This window comes from Lepidochelys olivacea (assembly GCF_965140295.1).
Source record: "Lepidochelys olivacea isolate rLepOli2 genome assembly, chromosome: 1".
Classification (NCBI taxonomy): domain Eukaryota; kingdom Metazoa; phylum Chordata; order Testudines; family Cheloniidae; genus Lepidochelys; species Lepidochelys olivacea.
The window spans coordinates 330388938-330407680 of NC_140411.1; the positions used below are offsets into that span (position 1 = coordinate 330388938).

Genomic DNA, 18743 nt, shown 5'->3' on the forward strand with positions numbered 1-18743 from the left:
CTTCCTTGGTCATGCGGCAGTAGTTCATTCCTTACTTCTGCTGTTCCAGCTCTCTCAGAATTTTTGGTAGGCTTAACTTTTTTAGTGGGCTTCTCCAACAGAAATAGAAAAATGGAAATTGCCAGAGTTGTATTACTTCACTTTACATTTGCTGTGGATCCTGCTTGGCGTTCAGACTTCCCCACTGACTTCAGGAAAATATATTTTTATCTTTTTCACATGTAGTGGAATTGAGAGCTTGCCTCCCTTTTTTTTTTTTTTAATTTAACCCTTTCTCTTTACTTGGTTTGCTTTCATTTCCTTCATATTCTGTATGATGCTTCATGTGAACATTTCCTCAATCCCCTTTTCTTTCTTCAGTGAAGTAGAAATTGGTAGTCTTATTTCACTTTCAGAACATAGAAGGAACTTTCTCAGCTATCATTAACTTTCCGGAAGCTTCTGATCAGCTTTCTTACAAGTCATCCAGTATCTCATTAGATTGAGCAGTAGTGAACAATTAAGTGCACATGAAGTATGAGGGCAGTCTGGGAGATGGTGGAATTATCTTGGAAGTTCCAGACATACAGAAGTTTAGTTTTGAAATATAAAACTAAAACTGAGAGAATCTTCACTTGCTGAGAAGAATTGAGGGAGTATATACTTCTCTTGAGGCCAAATCCTGTTCCTATTTTGTTCCCACAGAATATTCTTACAGGTTTTGTTTTGTGGAGCAAGATGTGAGGGGACAGGACATGGTGGGCATATATAGAGATGCACACTAGAATCCAGCTCTGCGTGCTATTGTGCTGCAGAAACTTTGGCTGAGGTTGATTGCTGCTGTACAGAATAACTGACCATTCTTCTGCATGTAGTTAGGACACAAGTGGCATAGTCCTTAGCCCTAAAACTGGAGTTCGTGGCCTTGTTTGCTGTACTGATGCAATGTCCTGTTTTCCTCCTCTTCCAATCCCTGGCAGAACTCCCTAGTGCTCAGGCTGGGTTTGGGGCCTTAAATTTGTAAATTCATCTCTCTCTTCAGGCTGTTTCCTGCATATTCAGAAAACAAAAACTGCATTTGTGTATGTTTAGAAGGCCTTCTTTGGAACCATGAAGAGTAGACCCTTATATCTTTTTAGATGAAAACTTACATTTCTGAAGAATTTAAGGGAGTCTTTCTTCTTTACCATTCACAAGGGAAAATTTCCTTCTCTCCACTGGCAAGGAGATTTCTGGAATAATGTTTCCAATTCCAAGTTCTTTTCTTCCCTGCTTAAAGGGACACTAGCCAAATCTTTTTGAATAAGAAGAAAATAACTTTCTTTATTCCAAAAATGCTGTTTTGTTTGCACACAAGTCTTGGGGGCCTGCTCTTGTGTATTTGCCTGCACTTCACATATGTAGGTGTGTCACAGCCTATGAAGTAGTGTTCTTAAACTGTTAAACATTCCTCTGTATCTACATAACCAAATAAATGGATCTCAAATGGATACTTGAGATTTCACTTTTAAAAAATATTAATAGTAAAATGAGGAGGGGCAGATTCAGACCAATATTCTACATTCACTCTTCTTAAGTTTTTCCTAAGTGTAACACACTTGGTGTTAACAAGATTGACTATCCTTTAACAGTAATTTGTAAATATTTTGCCTTATGACAATTCTCCTTAAATCAAAGGGAGGAGGCAGAGGAAGAACACTTAAAATGTAATCTGTGATTGACTACTGATGTGGGTTACCATCTGGAAAATTAATGCAAAGCAGCTACAGCCTTCTGACGTGCTACAAGGTCCTATAGCTTGTTGCTTCCAGACCGGTTAAACCTCTCTTGTGTCTTCATAGGCTATGGGATACTATATTTAAAAATGTTGCTGCTACCATTTGTTTTGCATGTATTATGCTTCCAAGACTGGGAATAATCTGCCAATCTGACTGGCTTGTTTTATGATCATTCCTTTTAAAACACTATATGTATAGAAAGCCCCTAATAGACCTTGGGCTAAATTACGTAATTCTGAACAGGGTTGTCCTTCCTTCAGATTTTACATTGCTGAGAGACAAAATTAGAAAATTGTTGATACCAGCAAGTTATCTGGTTAGTAGATAATTACCATACTTTCCAGTATTAGTAAATTCTAAAGTTTATGGTATAAATGAGAATTACCCATTCCCTATGTTAAAAAAAACAAACAAAACAATGTCCACACCCATCTCTTCCCTTCCCTCTCCCCCACCCCTTGAAATAAAATGATTTGGAGAGGGACTATGCATTTCTTATTTCATTCTGAGTTAATTCAGTAGATATTGCTTGGTTTGTATCTTGGGGTGGGGATGGGAAGGAAGATTTCCTTGTAATGGGATTCTTTGTGTTGATCTAACAGCAGGGTATACTGTTAAACAGTCATTTCTTGTTTGAGTTGATTGCATTTAAGTGGTAGGTGTAGTGTTTAGATATTATATAAAAGAGAATGTTAAATATGAATTTGAAACTCCGGCATTCTTCAAAAGTGGTGAACGTGCAAGTGTATTATGCAGCTCCTCCCAAACGTCTATAGCCATGGTGTTTGTGCATCTTGAATATGCCACATTTTACATAACTTTTTTTGAAATGTGCAAAAATAGTCCCTATTAGTGTCCCCTCCAGCCCCCCGAGGAACGATTGGTCCAGTAATTAAAGTGCTAGTCTGCACCGTGACACCCAGGTTCAATTCCTTGCTCTGCCTCAGACTTCTTGTCTGAAACTGGACAAATGATTTAGTCTCTGCCTCAGTTTCCCATCTCTACCCCACAGGGGTATTGAGAGGATAAATGCTTTAAGGATTATATGGCACTAAGAAGATTGAGGGGATTGGGGCCATATAGGTACCTATAATAGATGGGTAGATTCACGTGTTCTCCTTGCGCAATTTCTTTTCTTTTTTTAACTTCAGAAGTTGGACCTTGAAAGAAATTTATAACCCATAGTAAAAGGTTCTATAGCCATATAAATAAAAAGAAAACAAGAAAAGAAGTCTGACTGCTAAGCACTGAGGATGGGGTGGAGATTAAAGATAATCTAGGCATGGCCAACACCTAAACAAATACTTAGCCTCAGTTTTTAAAAAGGGTAATGAGTTTAGGAGTAGTGCCAGGGTGGCCAATGGAAATGAGGATATGGAAGTAGAAATTACTACATCCAAGGTGGAAGTCAAATCAAACATCTTTAAAAGGAGTAAATTGGGGTGGGGAGTAGTAATCTCTATCCAAGAATAACTTTCCCATCTTCTCCAGTTTAACTAATAATTTCCCATGTGGAACTGTATCAGATGCCTTACTGAAATCCAGGTAGATTAGATCCACTGCATTTCCGTTGGCTGTTTTTTTTTTTTTTAAATGATATCTTCTCAAAGAAAGATCAGGTTGGTCTGGCAAATCTACTTTTTGTAAGACCATGTTATATTTTATCCCAATTACCTTTTACCTCTGTCCTTAACTACTTTCTCTTTCAAAATTTGTTCTAAGACCTTGCATACATCTGATTTTAAACTAACAGACTTGTTGTTTCCCCCTTCTTAAAAATAGGCACCCTCCAACCCCCTGCCCCTAGCCATGAGCCCCCTAGCACACACGCAAACTGCTACTGCTGGTCCAGTGGCTGCCCGACTCAGGCAGGCCCTGAGCCAGCACCAGCCGCTGCAAAAGTCAAAAAAAGTCACGGAATCCGTGACCTCTGTGACAGACTCACAGCCTTACTCATGAACCATGGATAAGTTCCTGCATACACTGACTCCCGGGCAATGTTAAGATCTCTGGGTATATACTTTCCTACGAACAAAAAGAGATTTAGTAGGTCTCAAATTGCCCAGAGGTCATACCCTGCCTAGTTGTCTGGATTTCATAGCCACTGAACCCGCTGGAAAGAGACACACATTCTAGAGAGAGAGCGCAACTTGACCAGTCATCATTGAAACAAGTTTGATGGTTTGTTGGGGGTTTGATTCTTTATGCACCTCTAACTGACATGCTGCAACGATTCACCCACCTCCTCGCTTTTGGAGAGTGCCTTTCCCGTTTCCAACAGGCTTAGTGGCGAATTACAACAGACAAGTCATAGAGGCGGATAACATCGGGCTACACCATCCACTTTATGTCCCTCTCTTTCTTCCCTCTTCGGGGTCCCTCTCATGATCAAGAAGGGCACACTGTCCTTTGCTTAGGAGCAATAGAGCCAGTTCCATCTCTTCAGAGAGGGTAGGGGTTTTATTAAAGTATTTTCTTGCTGCAAAGAAGGATGGAAGATGACTCATCTTAGATCTAAGACCAATGAATAAATTTGTAAAGTCTCAGAAGTTCAAGGCGGTGACTCTGGAAGCTATAATTCCTCCTCTAGAAGAGATTGTTTTTTCACCCTTAACTTACAGGGCCCCAATTATCCGCGTACTCTTCCCCTCTCCACCCCCCAGGAAACAAGTTAGATTTACCATGGGCCAGGATCATTTTCAATACTGCGTATTCTCAAAGGTTCTAGTGATAGTAGCTGCTTACCTTCATCAAGAGGAGATTTTAGTCTTCCTGTATCTCAATGACTGGCTACTCAAGAGACAGTCTTATGAAGCAGTACCGGCTTCCACCCAGACAGCCTGTTCTGTCTTTTTTATTTTTTTTATTTTATTTATTTTTTTCTTTTTTGGAGGTCTCTTTCCAGTGTAGAAATGTACTTTACATTGTGATCAGCCCTTATTCAATATATTGCTTGACAAAGTCACCAGCTATTGCCCTGCTTCTAATCCACTTTTTTTTGTTGAGAAGGAGAAACTTGAGAAAATTGTACCTCCATGCCATTTGGAATCCTTGGATATCCTTGATTCTTTTCATTTTGTGTTTTGGACTGGGCATAGCATTGAGATTGCTCTGGTCTCTGTGGTTGACTTCATTCTAGCAAAGGATGCTGGTCAGGTAGCCATGTTTAATTTTATTAATATTTGTCAGCTGCCTTTGATACTGTTGACTTTAGATTCTGATTTGCTTGTGGACCCATCCAGTGTGGGTCATATGATTTTCATTGTTCTCAGAGGCTTGGGCCTATTGCTTACTGGCTCTCAAGTGCCTGTTGTACAGTTCCATGAAGCTTCATCTTTCCTGATCCTCATGTATGCGAGGCCACTGTGGAAGACTGCAAGACTGTTTTGGTTGATGGGGCTACCAATCGGGGGATGACCTCTATCTTTTCTTCACCAGCCCTTACTGTGAGGGTGCTCGGTTTTTTCTCTCTGCCTGGTTAGGCATCTACAACGTATTCCTTAGAAATCTAGACCATGCCACAGTAATCAGTCTGTCGCCTTGATTTGACAATATGCTCTACATGGGGCTATAGTTGGACTACTTGAAAGCAGCAGATGGTATTTCCTGCTTGCTAGGTGATGGTAGTCAATAAACACACTAGGTTTTCAGCAACCGTGCTGTCTTTCAGGTGTAATTCACCGTGAGGGTCTTTTAAGTATGGTTAGGTTCAGGGTGGATTTGATTTAAATCAAATTGATTTAAATCACTAGTCAAGAAGACTCTATTTAATCTTGGATTGCTACATAAAAGTGCATTCTTGTTGGCTGTTATAACCTTAATACATATTCTTCGCAACTCAGATGTAGGTTTCATTTTTAGAAGATGCACACTATACATTTATAAAGCGATTTATTTTGAAAACTTTTCAGATTAGCTTTTACAACTATATCAGAAAATGAATAATTGTTTGGTTATTTCATTTACCAAAGGTAACTGAAGCAGATATTTATGAAGTCATTGGGATGTGAACAGTCTCCAGTTCAACAGGATAATCATTAATATTTGGAGGATTTTCTTGCCATGTTGTATTAGGAGGAGAACATCACCAGACAGACATTTAAATGGTTTTATTTAACTATAACAACCACCTTATGTATTCTGGATTTTTTTTCTTCAACAGCAAACATACAATATTGTAACAAAACAAGCATATGCATTTTTGAATTTAGTTAAACATTCAAGATTTTTAAAATCAGGTTTGTTAAAATTAACTAAAATAGTTAAATGAAATATATTTTTAAAAAAACAAATTAAATTTGACTACGTCAGTCAGGTCAACACGAGAAACTTAAAATACTGGCTTCTGCAGCTAACTCAGTCATCTTTACCATTTTCCTGTTTGTTCCTGTAAAGTGTGGGTTCTTAATCTGGAAAAGAAAAAAGCTTTCCTGCTTTTTCAGGTCCCAAACGATTTCTCAATTTAGAATGAATTAGTCCAAAGGAAGAAAATATTCTTTCTACACCGGCAGAAGAAGCTACTGCTGTTAAGTGAGATTATCCTTTGAACAGTCTCTAAATCCAAGTGCTTAAGTGACTTCCACCAGTTCACTGGTGTGACTTTCTTTAAAACATCCTCAGCAAACTTATTTCTTGAATGGTTTGCCCTTTAGTTCTGAAGTTTATTAAAGTTGGCATTATGGAGGGATGATTGCTGGATGCCTATGTCATAGCCAACTCCCCTGCTTCAGCAGTTAAGGTTTGACCCTGGTACAGAGTATTGAGAATATTTGCAAGAAAAGGAGCTGGAGACCGTGCTTGTCCCATTTGTTTTTTTAATGCTTGTAATTCAACTCTGTCATTGCATATTTTTCTTTTTAAGATCTCACTCAGTTCCTTCCAAATTTCAACTGTGTCAGCAAATAAACAGCGCTTTCTCTGCATTTTGTTCAAGGCTACAGAAATAGGCTTCAGGGTACTCAGCATGTGTTCAACATTTCTCTTAATCCCAATGTTGAGAACTTGGGCTGTGACAGTGCCATCTATTTTTTCACGATTTGGTCACAAACTGTCATCAGATTAGGCCAGTTTTTGATACAGTGCTCAAAACAGTCCACGACTGAGTTCCATCACATGTCTTGTGGGAGAGTTAGCTTGGTTCCTCCCCCTTTTTTCAGAGCAGCTGCTGCAAAGTAGTTGTTATGGAAGTATTTTGCAATTTCAACAACATTTAACTTTTTTATTTCTGGAACACTGAAGTCTTTGGCTAGGAGGTGCATCAAATGAGCTCTACAACTGTATGTTGTTAGCTTGGGACTCCCTTCTACATTTCTTCTCATCTTGGATACATTTGCAGCATTGTCTGTGACCAGCCTGCATACTAGACATTTTAAATTTTTTTCCACACTTTGTTATAGCTTTTACTGCTGCTGCTTGTAAGTATTCTGCTCTGTGTGCATTTCCTGATGTATCAATTGTTTCTGGAAGGAAGACATTTCCTTCTGTTGCCACACAAGCAAATACAGCAGGATCATTGTGGACATTGCTCCACCCATCAAGACTCAGATTAATAATTTCACCCTCTAGACCTGTTGCACACTGATCAATTTCTCTTTCATACACTTTATCCAGCAGTTTGCCTGTGACACCTGCACTGTTGGGTGGACTGTATCCTGGTCTTAATAACTGAACCATGTTAATAAAGTGTGGGTTCTTAATTATACGGAAAGGAGAGTTCGTTGCATAAACTGGGCAATTTTTTCATCAATTACCTCTTTTTTTGTAATCTGCTGGTTCTTATCAAAAACTTACCTATGGTTGTTTCTGGATGATGGAGATTTTTTTTTTCTCTTTGCTACAGGTGATATACTGTGGCTATGTGACATACATGATGTGACTGAAACGCTATCATTGGCAGATAACTCTGAAACTATAGAAAATGATGGTGATCTTGAAGGTGGATAGTCTTCAGAATCCTGTATGTTGAGGATGGATTCTCCTAAACAAAATAAGTCAATGCGGTTATTTAATTATTATTGCCACACTGCTCATTTAGTATTACTCCATTGCATTCACTGACACTGGGTACTACTTTAAAGGTGAAACTGTAAAAGGAAGATCTGCCTATTTCAGCTATTTATTTTTTATCACACTGCATCTAAAATGCTAGTACCATACAGTAGCAACTATATTTTTTGCTCAAACATGAGAATTCAAGAATAGTCCAGAAGGAAGACAGGCAGTCCTTAAGAAGTATGAAATAAAAAAGTTTACCAACCCAAAGATCCTGCATGTTCAGACATGTTCCTTTCATCATCTTCAATGCAGCTTCCTCCTGAGAAGGAACACTTCTCATGATGTCGTTATTTTGGGCAACCAGGCCTTGCATTTCTTTGTTTCACTGTTTGCATTTTGCACGCATGCCTATCTTACCCACAGGTAGAGGAACTTCATTAAAATATTCCCAAACTGGGTCTCTTTTACAGCCTGCTGCCATTATAGGTTTTTCCTTCTAGTGAGAATAGTATGGTAGATCTCAAATCAATGAAGGCTACGCTCAGAAAGACCTCAAGACTTCTGGAATATGCTGCTCAAACAGTTTCACTTTTGTTACTACTGCCTGTCACTCCCTTCTCACATTTATCTCCAGACTTCTTCTTTCTCCAGATCTATTCCGCCCCAACAATCTTCTAATTCATTAAACTTTTTGAAACTTTTTGCACTTTTTGAGAGAGGTAAGGGATTGACTCTGTGTACACAAATTTGCAGAGGGACAATAGGGTTGAGGTCTGTTATTTTTCACCTCTGTATAATATTATTATTTATTTTATTTTTGCTGTTAACAAATGTTCTCTGGAGACACTAATCCACAGTTTGAGAACTGCAAAACCAAGCATCTCTGATAGTGCTCAGTCTAGAAGATACCGAGTCCCATTGGGTAGATAGAAAGATTAAACTAAATCTATCCACAAGTCCCTGGAACCCCATAAGATTGGGTCCCCTAATCCATGAACTATTGGAACTCATTTACAAAACTTTTTTTAAACATTACATGAATATATTGTTTCATACTGTGGAATTAGAATTTATAATCCCTATTCCATGATGTTTTTGATATCTTTGAGCTATGATGTATCTTAATTAAAACTATCTTTAGATAGGATTCTCTCCCCCTCCCCTGCAAAAAGTATTTTATCAAAAAAAAAAATCTGATTTTTATCCACCCTGGTTAGGTTATTGGCTATCTGAAACTTTCTCCTTATCAGCGGAGGTCAGCCCAGGTGCTTGAACTAAAACTTCAGATGTTTAATGCCATGAGGCAGTTGTGGGGGCAGGACACTTCTGGTGTTGGGTTTTTGGCTCTGGAGATTGCTCCCTCTTCAGATTTAATGAATCACAAGCTTACTGACATTCAGGATGGTCCAAGTGCTATTTTTCTCAAGTAGGGAGAAAATTTGGTGATTTGGTTGTTTTGTGGACAATGGTCTTTGTCCTTTGCAAGATGTAATTATGTTGTGTTAGACTGGATATATGTACTCTGAGCCTTAATGTATGGTGCATGTCTTTAAAAAAACAAAACAAAAAACCACACCTTCCCTCCCCCCATAAATATCTTGCTTAATATTACTTCACTAACATACCAACCCCCCTCAGTCTCCACCTTCAAGAAATCGCTTAAAACAAGGTTGGGTATAGGTTTTTATTTGTGTCCTATTTTTGCATTTTAAATCCTTTCAGACTGTCATCTCTGCTGCTAAACTATGCTGTATAAAGTGTACTTCTGTGGTACTTAATAAATGATGATTTGAAAGCAGTTTATTTTGACATTAGAGGTCAAGTTATGTAGCTACACCAAAAGGTTCCTAACATGGTTGTCTGTCTCTATAAAACCCATCTATATACAGGCTGCTGTTAGCCCCATCCACCCTCACTTCGTATACATCTGCAAAGTATGAATCATATGTGTTGTGGAATGCAGTTTCTGTGTAACATAAAGGTCAAGCCTCTGCGCTTCGGGGTTGAATGCCCATATGTGGCTACTTTAAGATTTCTAGAACAGTCTCTCCACAGGTTTCTAGGTAAAGCAGAGTAAGGTCTAATATCTGTCTTGGGTTCCTACTGTTGGCCTTGGATTTTTCAGCCAGAATTTGGTCCACTTATACCAATATATTTTTAGATTACCCTATGAACATCTGGTTGAAATATATCGTAGAAGATTCTTATAATTTGCTTATTCTTCCAAATTATAAATACAAGCTAAAACATTTACTATTTTTCTTTTTCTAAGTGGAACCACATAATTTCAGCAGTTCTCTAGTGGTCTGTTTTTCAAAAGGGTTAAAAATAATAAAGGAGCTAAAACTAATCTTAGATTTAATTGCACTACTTTTTATTTTTTTAAACATAATTTGCTGTGTATTGGCTCTTATCTATCTTGGTAAAGGAGTTATTCATGTTTTGATGTTCTACATAAGTACTGTCGTGCTTGAGTTGGTTTCTCTAAAAGTTTTAAATCAGCTTAAATTAACTATATTGTGAACTGTTTTCAGAGTAACAGCCGTGTTAGTCTGTATTCGCAAAAAGAAAAGGAGTACTTGTGGCACCTTAGAGACTAACCAATTTATTTGAGTATGAGCTTTCGTGAGCTAAATTGGTTAGTCTCTAAGGTGCCACAAGTACTCCTTTTCTTATTGTGAACTGTGTGCCATATCTCAATTTTGGCATCTCCCTCAAAATTCCTTTGAATTTCATGTGAATTCAATATGTTGAATATGGAATGCAGCCTAAAATATCTCCAAAACTAGTTTCCATGTGAGTCCACTTTAAAATGTGGTACTTCTTCAAGGGGCCTCTTCACATACCCATTCTTGATGTGCCAGAAGGCTTGGACTGGCACTTTCATGTCTCCTACCCCTGAATGTTTGAAGGGGGCATCTGTAAAAGGGATATGGCACACAGACTACATCATTTCCTTACAACTGTGATGATAGGTGGGTCAGGAACCTTGCCAGGTCCTTGGAATTGGATTTATTGGACTAGATCATTTCCAGTGACTTCTTTAATTAGGCATTCAGTGTTTTTTCTTTTTTTGGCTCAGGATCTGATGCAGTTCCTTTGTTCTGGTATGTTGGAATCAAAGACAAAGAAACCAGGGTTCCGGAGGTGCACCTCTTGCCCAGCATTGTTTCCTCTGCTTAATGTACTTCTGGGGGAATTCTGCAGCAGTGCGCATGCACAGAATTTACGTTCACTGCAGATCTTTGCTTTCCTAGAGAAAAATGACTTGCTGACTGAGAAGCAAAGGGAAGCCACAAGAGTAGTCATGCAACCCTCCCAAGCAGTATATTTCAGGGGCCCAGGGCAGCCAGCAGAGAGGTAAATCACTGTTGGGTAGGAGGCAGGACTAGGGAAGACCTGGTTGGTGGCTTCTATCCTGTACCGGGCTCAGCTGCTAGTCCTGGCTGGGCTGGGGGGGACAGGACTTCCTCTTCCCTTGCATGGCATCCAGGGCCAGGTCAGACCCATCTCCAGATTTCTCCCCTGGCTGAAGGAAGCTCTGCAAACTCCCTGTTTCCTGCATTCCTCAGCTGCAAGGGGGGATCCCTGTACAGGGAGCTGCTCCCCCATCTGCCCAACCCCTGTGCATCCAGACCCTCCCGCCGAGCCCCACACTCAGAATCCCTCCTCTGATGAGCTCCACTTTCCCTGCATCTGGACCACTCCAACAAGCCACCTGGATTCCCACCCCACTGAGCCCCAACAAGCTGCATCTGGACCCTCCCCTGCATCTTCCACGCACCCCTGCTGAACCCCAACCATCGCCTGGACCCCCTCAGAGTCCCATTTCCATTGCACCCAGAATCCCTCCCCAACAAGCCCCTGTGCATCCGGATCCCCCTGCACCTGGATCCCCCACGGAGCCGCCTGCACCCAGATTGCCCCACACAGAACCCTTTCAACCCACACCTGGATCCCCCCACACTAATCCCCTTCCCACTTCGGTCCTGCCTTGCTGAGCCTGCCCGCCCACACCTGATGCACCTGGCACCCAGGGGCAGGGCCCTGGGGTGTTTCTGGGGCAGGCCAAGTTCTTGCACTTGTCGTCAGGGTTTGGTTCAGCCTCACTGCTGAGTCCGTGTCCTGGGGGGAGCTGCACAGTGATCTCCCACCTTTGTGCAACCAGTGGCCTATGCTCCCCAATGCTATGCTGGAGCCTCCACATTTAGTTCACAAATAAAATTTGCAGAACTTTAAAATATTTTTGCTGCAGAATTTTTAATTTTTTGGTGCAGAACACTCAAGAATATTAATGGAAAGTAATTAACTTTTTTCCTTGCTCTGTGTGCATCACCCTCAGCACCAGAAAGGACTATTAGAATTGCCTCCTTGCTATGCTGTTGAGGCAGCGTTAGTGGCTAAACCTTCTGGCTTTGAAATGCATGGTTTAAGTGTGGTGACACCAGGTTCCGCTCTGACCTCTGAGGGGGTTAAAAAGCCTGGTATGGTGTCAATAATTATGAACTCACAAAGATTTACTCCTGGGGAAATTCTGCACCAAAAAATTCTGCGCACAATATTTTAAGATTTTGCATATTTTATTTGTCAAAATAACACAACAGAATTATGCCAGTTTCAATTATTTTGTTAATTTATTTCAAAATATCTGTCAGCAAGTATGTCTGTAAGAATACAAACCAAAACAAAGATTCTGGTAAAAAAAAAATTCTTCTTTTTTTCTTTTTTTTTTTGGACAAATAGATTCCTTACTTGGCATATTAATACAGAACTTTGTATTCCTTTAAATTACAATATTGAACTGTGTATTTCCTGCACTCATCAGAAACAGTGCAAAGGCTTGGGGGAGTCAAGGATAGCAGAGGAGCTGAGAGAAAGGAAAGGAGCCTGGGGTGAACTTGGAGGGTTGTTGCATGTGGGTTTGAGAAGTATGGAATGGGTTTTTTGAGGGGTAGGGGTGGTATTGTTGGGGAGCCTCCCACATGCAGAACCTGGCTGACCCCAAGCCTCTCCCATTGAGACAGACACATCTGTCCCTGTCCCTGAACCCCTCATCCCCAGAGGTCTCTGCTGCCCCCTCCATCCCCATGTGGCCTTACATCCCCACTCCCATTCAACCCCTGGCTCAAGGCTGTCACCCCGCTAGTGCTTGAGCCCATGCCCCACTCTGTCCACCCAGCCATTCTGAACCCCAGTCTGTGCCCCCCACCAACAGCTCTGTGTGCCCCACTCTGTCTTAACCTAGCTCTGTGGGCAGGGTGCAGTGATGAACTTCTCCTCCTGAGGGAATTGCACAGAATCTTTCTTTTTCCCCCCCACAGAAAATACATTCTGCCCCAGAGGTGCTGCTGTTCCGCCTTTTACCCATTAGATTCTGCTGTGGTACCAGAACCGCCAGCTGTGTTCATGCTGCTAGCTGGTCTGGTGCCACAGCAGACTCTGGTGGGAAAAGTTGGAACTGCCGCACTTGGGCAGTATATATTTTCTGCTGGGGGCGGGGAGGGAGGTAGAATTCTGCACCAAACATGAATTCTGCACATGTGCAGTGATGCAGAATTCCTCTAGAAGTGAAGATTGCAAAGTGGTGGAAGCCCTAATGCTTGGGATGCTTAACATTTAAAAAGACTTCTTGTTGTGCCAATACAATATTGCAAAAGGAGAGGCCTGATATTTCTCTTCCATTTCCATCTGAGTCTAACGTCTGATTGCTGTTTATGCTACACTGCAACCAGGGCATTCCATTTAAAAGACCTTGCATCTCCAGACTTAGCTGGAGTGTTTTGTTTCAAACGGGTCAGCAGTAGTGACAAATGTAAAAACAACTCGAACCTTTCAAGTATCCTTTTAAAGTTTCATTTGCAATATGGAGTGTTCAGGTTTAGGATATTAAGAGGATGTTTTGGTGCAGAGTTGCTGTTGTGGACATGCCTGTAGGAAAATGCAAATTCCAATTTTTTTTCTTTCGGATTTCTTTGGAGGATAAGAAATAGACAAAATATTTAATGAAACTGTGAACTTCAAGAAATCAAATCTACTTGCCGATGAAATATAAACATAGCAGAAGTACTGACTTGTGATGAATATGCATAAACTGTTTTAACCACTGATACAGTACCAGATTATATAAAAGGTTGTGTACAGTTGGTTCAACAGAACCAGAAAACAGAAGTTCAGCATAGTTAGACAAACTTTCACTATTGTACAACAGATATGAGATACTTGTAAATGTTTGATTGTCCAAGTCCTGTGGATTTAAATATCTCTTCCTTTCCCACTCCCTCCCCAAACTGATTAGAGCCTTTGTTTGTGTAGTATGAAACATACATGTGACAATTTCATGTGAAACTCTTCTGTTCCTGCTCAGTCTTAAAATGTTTTCCTTTCAGATCAAATCAAAGATAAAATTAAAGAGAGGGACAGAGAGAAGCAGAAAGAAAAGAAGAAACATAAAATAATGAATGAGATCAAGAAAGAGAATGGAGAGGTCACATTATTGCAGAAAGGTATGTTCAAACGAAACAGTATTCATCTGTAATGTGTTAATGTCTAAAATTATATATTTCCAGTGAATGCTGAATTTTAGTGACACTTTTCATGTTTTAATTAAAAGCCCATTTTCCAGATGGTTGTAATGAGGCAGTGTAAAGTTTACAAATTGAAAACTGAAAATCCGCTTTTGTTATATGTGCTATTAACAGGAAAAAAGTATGTTCTCCCTGTTACCATAGTTTAAATGTCCTATACATCATACTAGTGCTATAAATTACATAATTTAAGATAGCTGCATCTTTTGTTATGGTTTTTGTATCTAAATATTACTGAAACTAACATTAGGCTGCAAGGTCAAGAACTCAAGTTAGGAAATGCCAGAATTAAGATTAGGAGTACTTGTGGCACCTTAGAGACTAACCAATTTATTTGAGCATAAGCTTTCGTGAGCTACAGCTCACTTCATCGAATGCATACTGTGGAAACTGCAGAAGACATTATATACACAGAGACCATGAAACAATACCTCCTCCCACCCCACTCTCCTGCTGGTAATCGCTTATCTAAAGTGATCACTCTCCTTACAATGTGTATGATAATCAAGGTGGGCCATTTCCAGCACAAATCCAGGTTTTCTCACCCTCCGTCCCCCCCACACAAACTCTCCTGCGGGTAATAGCCCAAAAAGGGGGGGGGGGTGAGAGAACCTGGATTTGTGCTGGAAATGGTCCACCGTGGTTATCATACACATTGTAAGGAGAGTGATCACTTTAGATAAGCGATTACCAGCAGGAGAGTGGGGTGGGAAGAGGTATTGTTTCATGGTCTCTGTGTATATAATGTCTTCTGCAGTTTCCACAGTATGCATTCGATGAAGTGAGCTGTAGCTCACGAAAGCTTATGCTCAGATAAATTGGTTAGTCTCTAAGGTGCCACAAGTACTCCTTTTCTTTTTGCGAATACAGACTAACACGGCTGTTACTCTGAAACCTAGAATTAAGATGGTCTCTGCAATCTTAATTTGGCCACCTTGTACCTATGCATTATGATAGTTTTTGGGGTCATTGCTATAGGATTATTAGTTAGCCTGTAAAGAGGAGAGAGAAGCCCATTCTCAAGTTATTGGGAATTCACTTCACTCTGAAATAATCCAAGTTTGTTTGACCTTTAGACATAATGCAATGTGTCTGTGCATTATAATAGTGTTATAATTACGTGATTCCATTTGTTTTCCTACTGGACCCCTGCGTCAGTCAGTGCACAGGATGGACAGTGTTCATTTAATGAGCAGCTATTCAATATTTTGTGTTTTCTTCATTGTTCAATGTGGCACCCCAGGCCTTTTTTACTGCACACTATTCAAACCTGCTCTGAAAGCAGAATTATTAATTTCCTCATCGGCTTTTCTATGGCACTCATCATAAGAGTGTCTACTCCTTACGAGCATTAATTTATCTGCACAGAATCCCTGAGAGGTGAGGGGCATTATCCACATTTTGCAGATGGGGTGTTGAGACAGATATATTCAGATCAAAAGTATCCACTAATTTTGACAACTGTGTGAATATGCACAGGCTGCTTCAGTTGTATTACAGCACATGGAGCTAGATGAATTCTGTATTGGACTTTGTGTGTCACACTACCAAGTTGATGTGGGAGCAGGAAAATATTCTATGGTAGCAATAACCACTCCTCTAGCAGCAGGAAGATATTCTGCAGTGGTGGTAGCAGGACAAGGTGGTAGAACTGGAGACCGCCATGATGTTTGGATAGGAGGACCAGTTCCTTGGATAATCTACATAGCATTTTGTGTCATTTTTGGGCCAGGAAAACTAACGTGGCTTAGTGGGAGAAGATGGTTCTGCAGAGCAAATGACCAGCAGTGGCAAGAAGGCTTCAGAGCAGCAAGGATTACCTTTTTTGAGACCAGTATAAAACTGACCCAGGAGCTTCAGGGACAGCATACCAATGTGCACTGCCCCATATCTGTGGAGAAACAGGTTGGCATTGCCATCTGGAAGTTGGCCACTCCAGAACATTACCAGTCTGTAGCCACCAATTCAGTGTGGGGAAATCCAACTGCTGGGACCATTCTCATGTAGGTCTGCTATGCCATTAAGGTGCTGTCTAACCAGTTCAGGAAGCTTAGTAATGCTCAGAGGTGATTGATGCTTTGCATGCATGAAGTTCCTAAACTGAATTGGGCACATGGATTCCATCAATTGCCCCATCATTTCCCCCCAATCCCTTCCCTCCCACCTGCTGTGGTGCAGCATTTATAAACAGAGAGAGAAGATTGTTTCTTCGTGGCGCTGCAGGAAATGGTGGACCACCGTGGCAGGTTTACAGACATAAATGTAGGGTGGTCTAAAAGGATCCATGATGCTTGGATCTTTCAGAACTCAGTCCTATTTAAATTAATGGAGGAAGAACTGTGTGCCCCCCAAGAGTAATGTGGACATTAATGGTATGGAGGTTGGTCCGGTTATTCTGGGAGATCTGGCTTATCCCCGGATGCCTTGGCTATTGAAGCCATATGTGAGCTGCTTGGACAGAAGGAAGGAATGTTTTAATTATCACCTGAGTAGTTGCTGGTTGGTGGTCAAGTGTGCATTTGGCCATTTGAAAGGAAGATGTTGCTGTTTGTGGAATAGGTTGGAAGCAGCCGAAAAAGATGTTCCAACCGTTATAATTGCATGTTTTGTTTTTGGAGAATAGTTGAGAGAGACAGAGGAAAGCCTTACTGATGGATGGGAGACTGGGGTGTGGAGACTTGCTCTGAGGTCTGAGCAGACAGTAGGGATTCCACAGAGAACATAAACACCCATAGGAATACTGTCAGGGATGCCTACTGTTTTTTGTATTTTGAGTCACATACCTGAACATGTTAGCCTGGAGGGATGGGGTGGGTGGTGAGATGCAGATGTGAGTACTGGGGAACATTGTGTGCATGTTTTGAAGTTTAACTTTCCTTATGTGCTTTTGTAAAACGCTGTGAATTATTTCAACTTTATTTCAAGGATTCTTTGTTTTAAATGTAGTGATGATTCGGGCAGTATTGTAAATCATTATTATGAAATTTTAATGAAACCAAAGGAAAAATATCTTTGGTTAGTTAAATGTTTCTAAATACAATATTAACCAACTGTACACATGTTTAATTACTGCAACAGTGCAAACAGAACTCAAAGTGCAACAGTAAGAACATTTCAGATACCACAATTTGGTAAGGGAGATAAGTGACTATAAGCCTTGGCTTGGATTTTGGGGTTGAGTACCTCTGCTCAAACTTATCAGGGTTGTTGCAAGGTTTAAAAGAGCTGGACTCCCAAGTGCTAGTGTTCTTTGTGCCCAGAAGTTGGATCTGTCGTGAATGATCACAGCTTCTGGGAGCACTGCTGTGGGGATGAAGAGGTTAGGAGTTGCTGCTGGTCCCAATGGACAGCAGTGTGCAAGGGCTGAAGGACATGGCTGGGTCCCAAATTATGGGAATGCAGGGCCTGTTGGCCTATCAAGAGCATGTTTTGCAGAAGGGCATTCTGGCTCAGGAGAGTGTCCATGAGTTGCTTCTGCATCTGCTTGTTCCATGCTCTCTTTGAGCATGGTGATTCTGTTCTTGGCCTCTGCCATGATCTCCTGAAATAAGTGCATTTCTTTGTCCTTTTGATTATTCTTGTAAAGCCTCCATCTCTCAGCCAGCCTGGCTTTCCTCTGTGACTCTGGAATGAATTCTGAAAACATGTTGTCCCTAGTCGTCGTCTTTCTCCCCCTCCAGATTGGCCAGCCTGTGAGTAGTAGATATAGAAATGTTGTCCTTGATTGTCTGGCTGTTGCAGGTGCTGTGGCGGTGGGGGTGGGGGGAACCTTAGCTTATTTTGTTTGGGCTATGAACAATGAGAATCATGATTTAAGCATGTCTGTGATCTTGCCTTGACTATTCCCATTCTTGGAAGAAATTCAGAGATCTAAGTGGTCAGAGTGTATTTGGATTTCAGTGTACTGTCTGCTTCTATGCTGTTAGGGGTGAGGGTGGCTCCAGGTTTGTTTGCAGTTTTGTTTTCATGCTGGAAGTGCTGTTATGGTGTCATAGGTTTAAAGAGTGGGCTATGGGGTTCTTGGGAGGTGAGCTGGATTGTAATTCCCTCTACATCTAGGATGTCCTCATTTTCAATGACATCATGCAGAGGTGGATGACTAGGAGGTAGAAAATGGTCTTATTCAAAAAGGCAAAAGGCAGACCAGCAAGATAGGCTGTGAAGTTATTTACCAGAATGATTTATCTCCAACCCCACAGATGCACTGTAGGAGTGGAAGGGGCTTGCAAGCTACACTGGGCAGCACGGGCATGTGGCTATTCTTAATGTGTAAAACAAAATCGAGCTATTTTTCCATGTCTGCAGAGGAGATCTAGCAGAGCTTAAGACTGAGAGTGTGTAGAGAAGAATAGATAAGGTCCTACAATGACTGTCCGCTACAGTGTGCATTACAGGGCATTGAACTTCA

At 40.8% G+C, this 18743-nt stretch overlaps 1 protein-coding gene across 2 annotated transcripts in view; it reads left to right on the forward strand.

Moving 5' to 3' along the window:
* The window catches only part of RSBN1L (round spermatid basic protein 1 like), a 94521-nt gene that overhangs the window by 8702 nt on the left and 67076 nt on the right, over nucleotides 1-18743 (forward strand). For both annotated transcript variants that reach the window (XM_084616658.1, XM_084616659.1), the window contains exon 2: nucleotides 14138-14254. In XM_084616658.1, the coding sequence (XP_084472784.1) occupies nucleotides 14138-14254 (117 nt within the window). The remainder of the gene's footprint in view (nucleotides 1-14137; nucleotides 14255-18743) is intronic.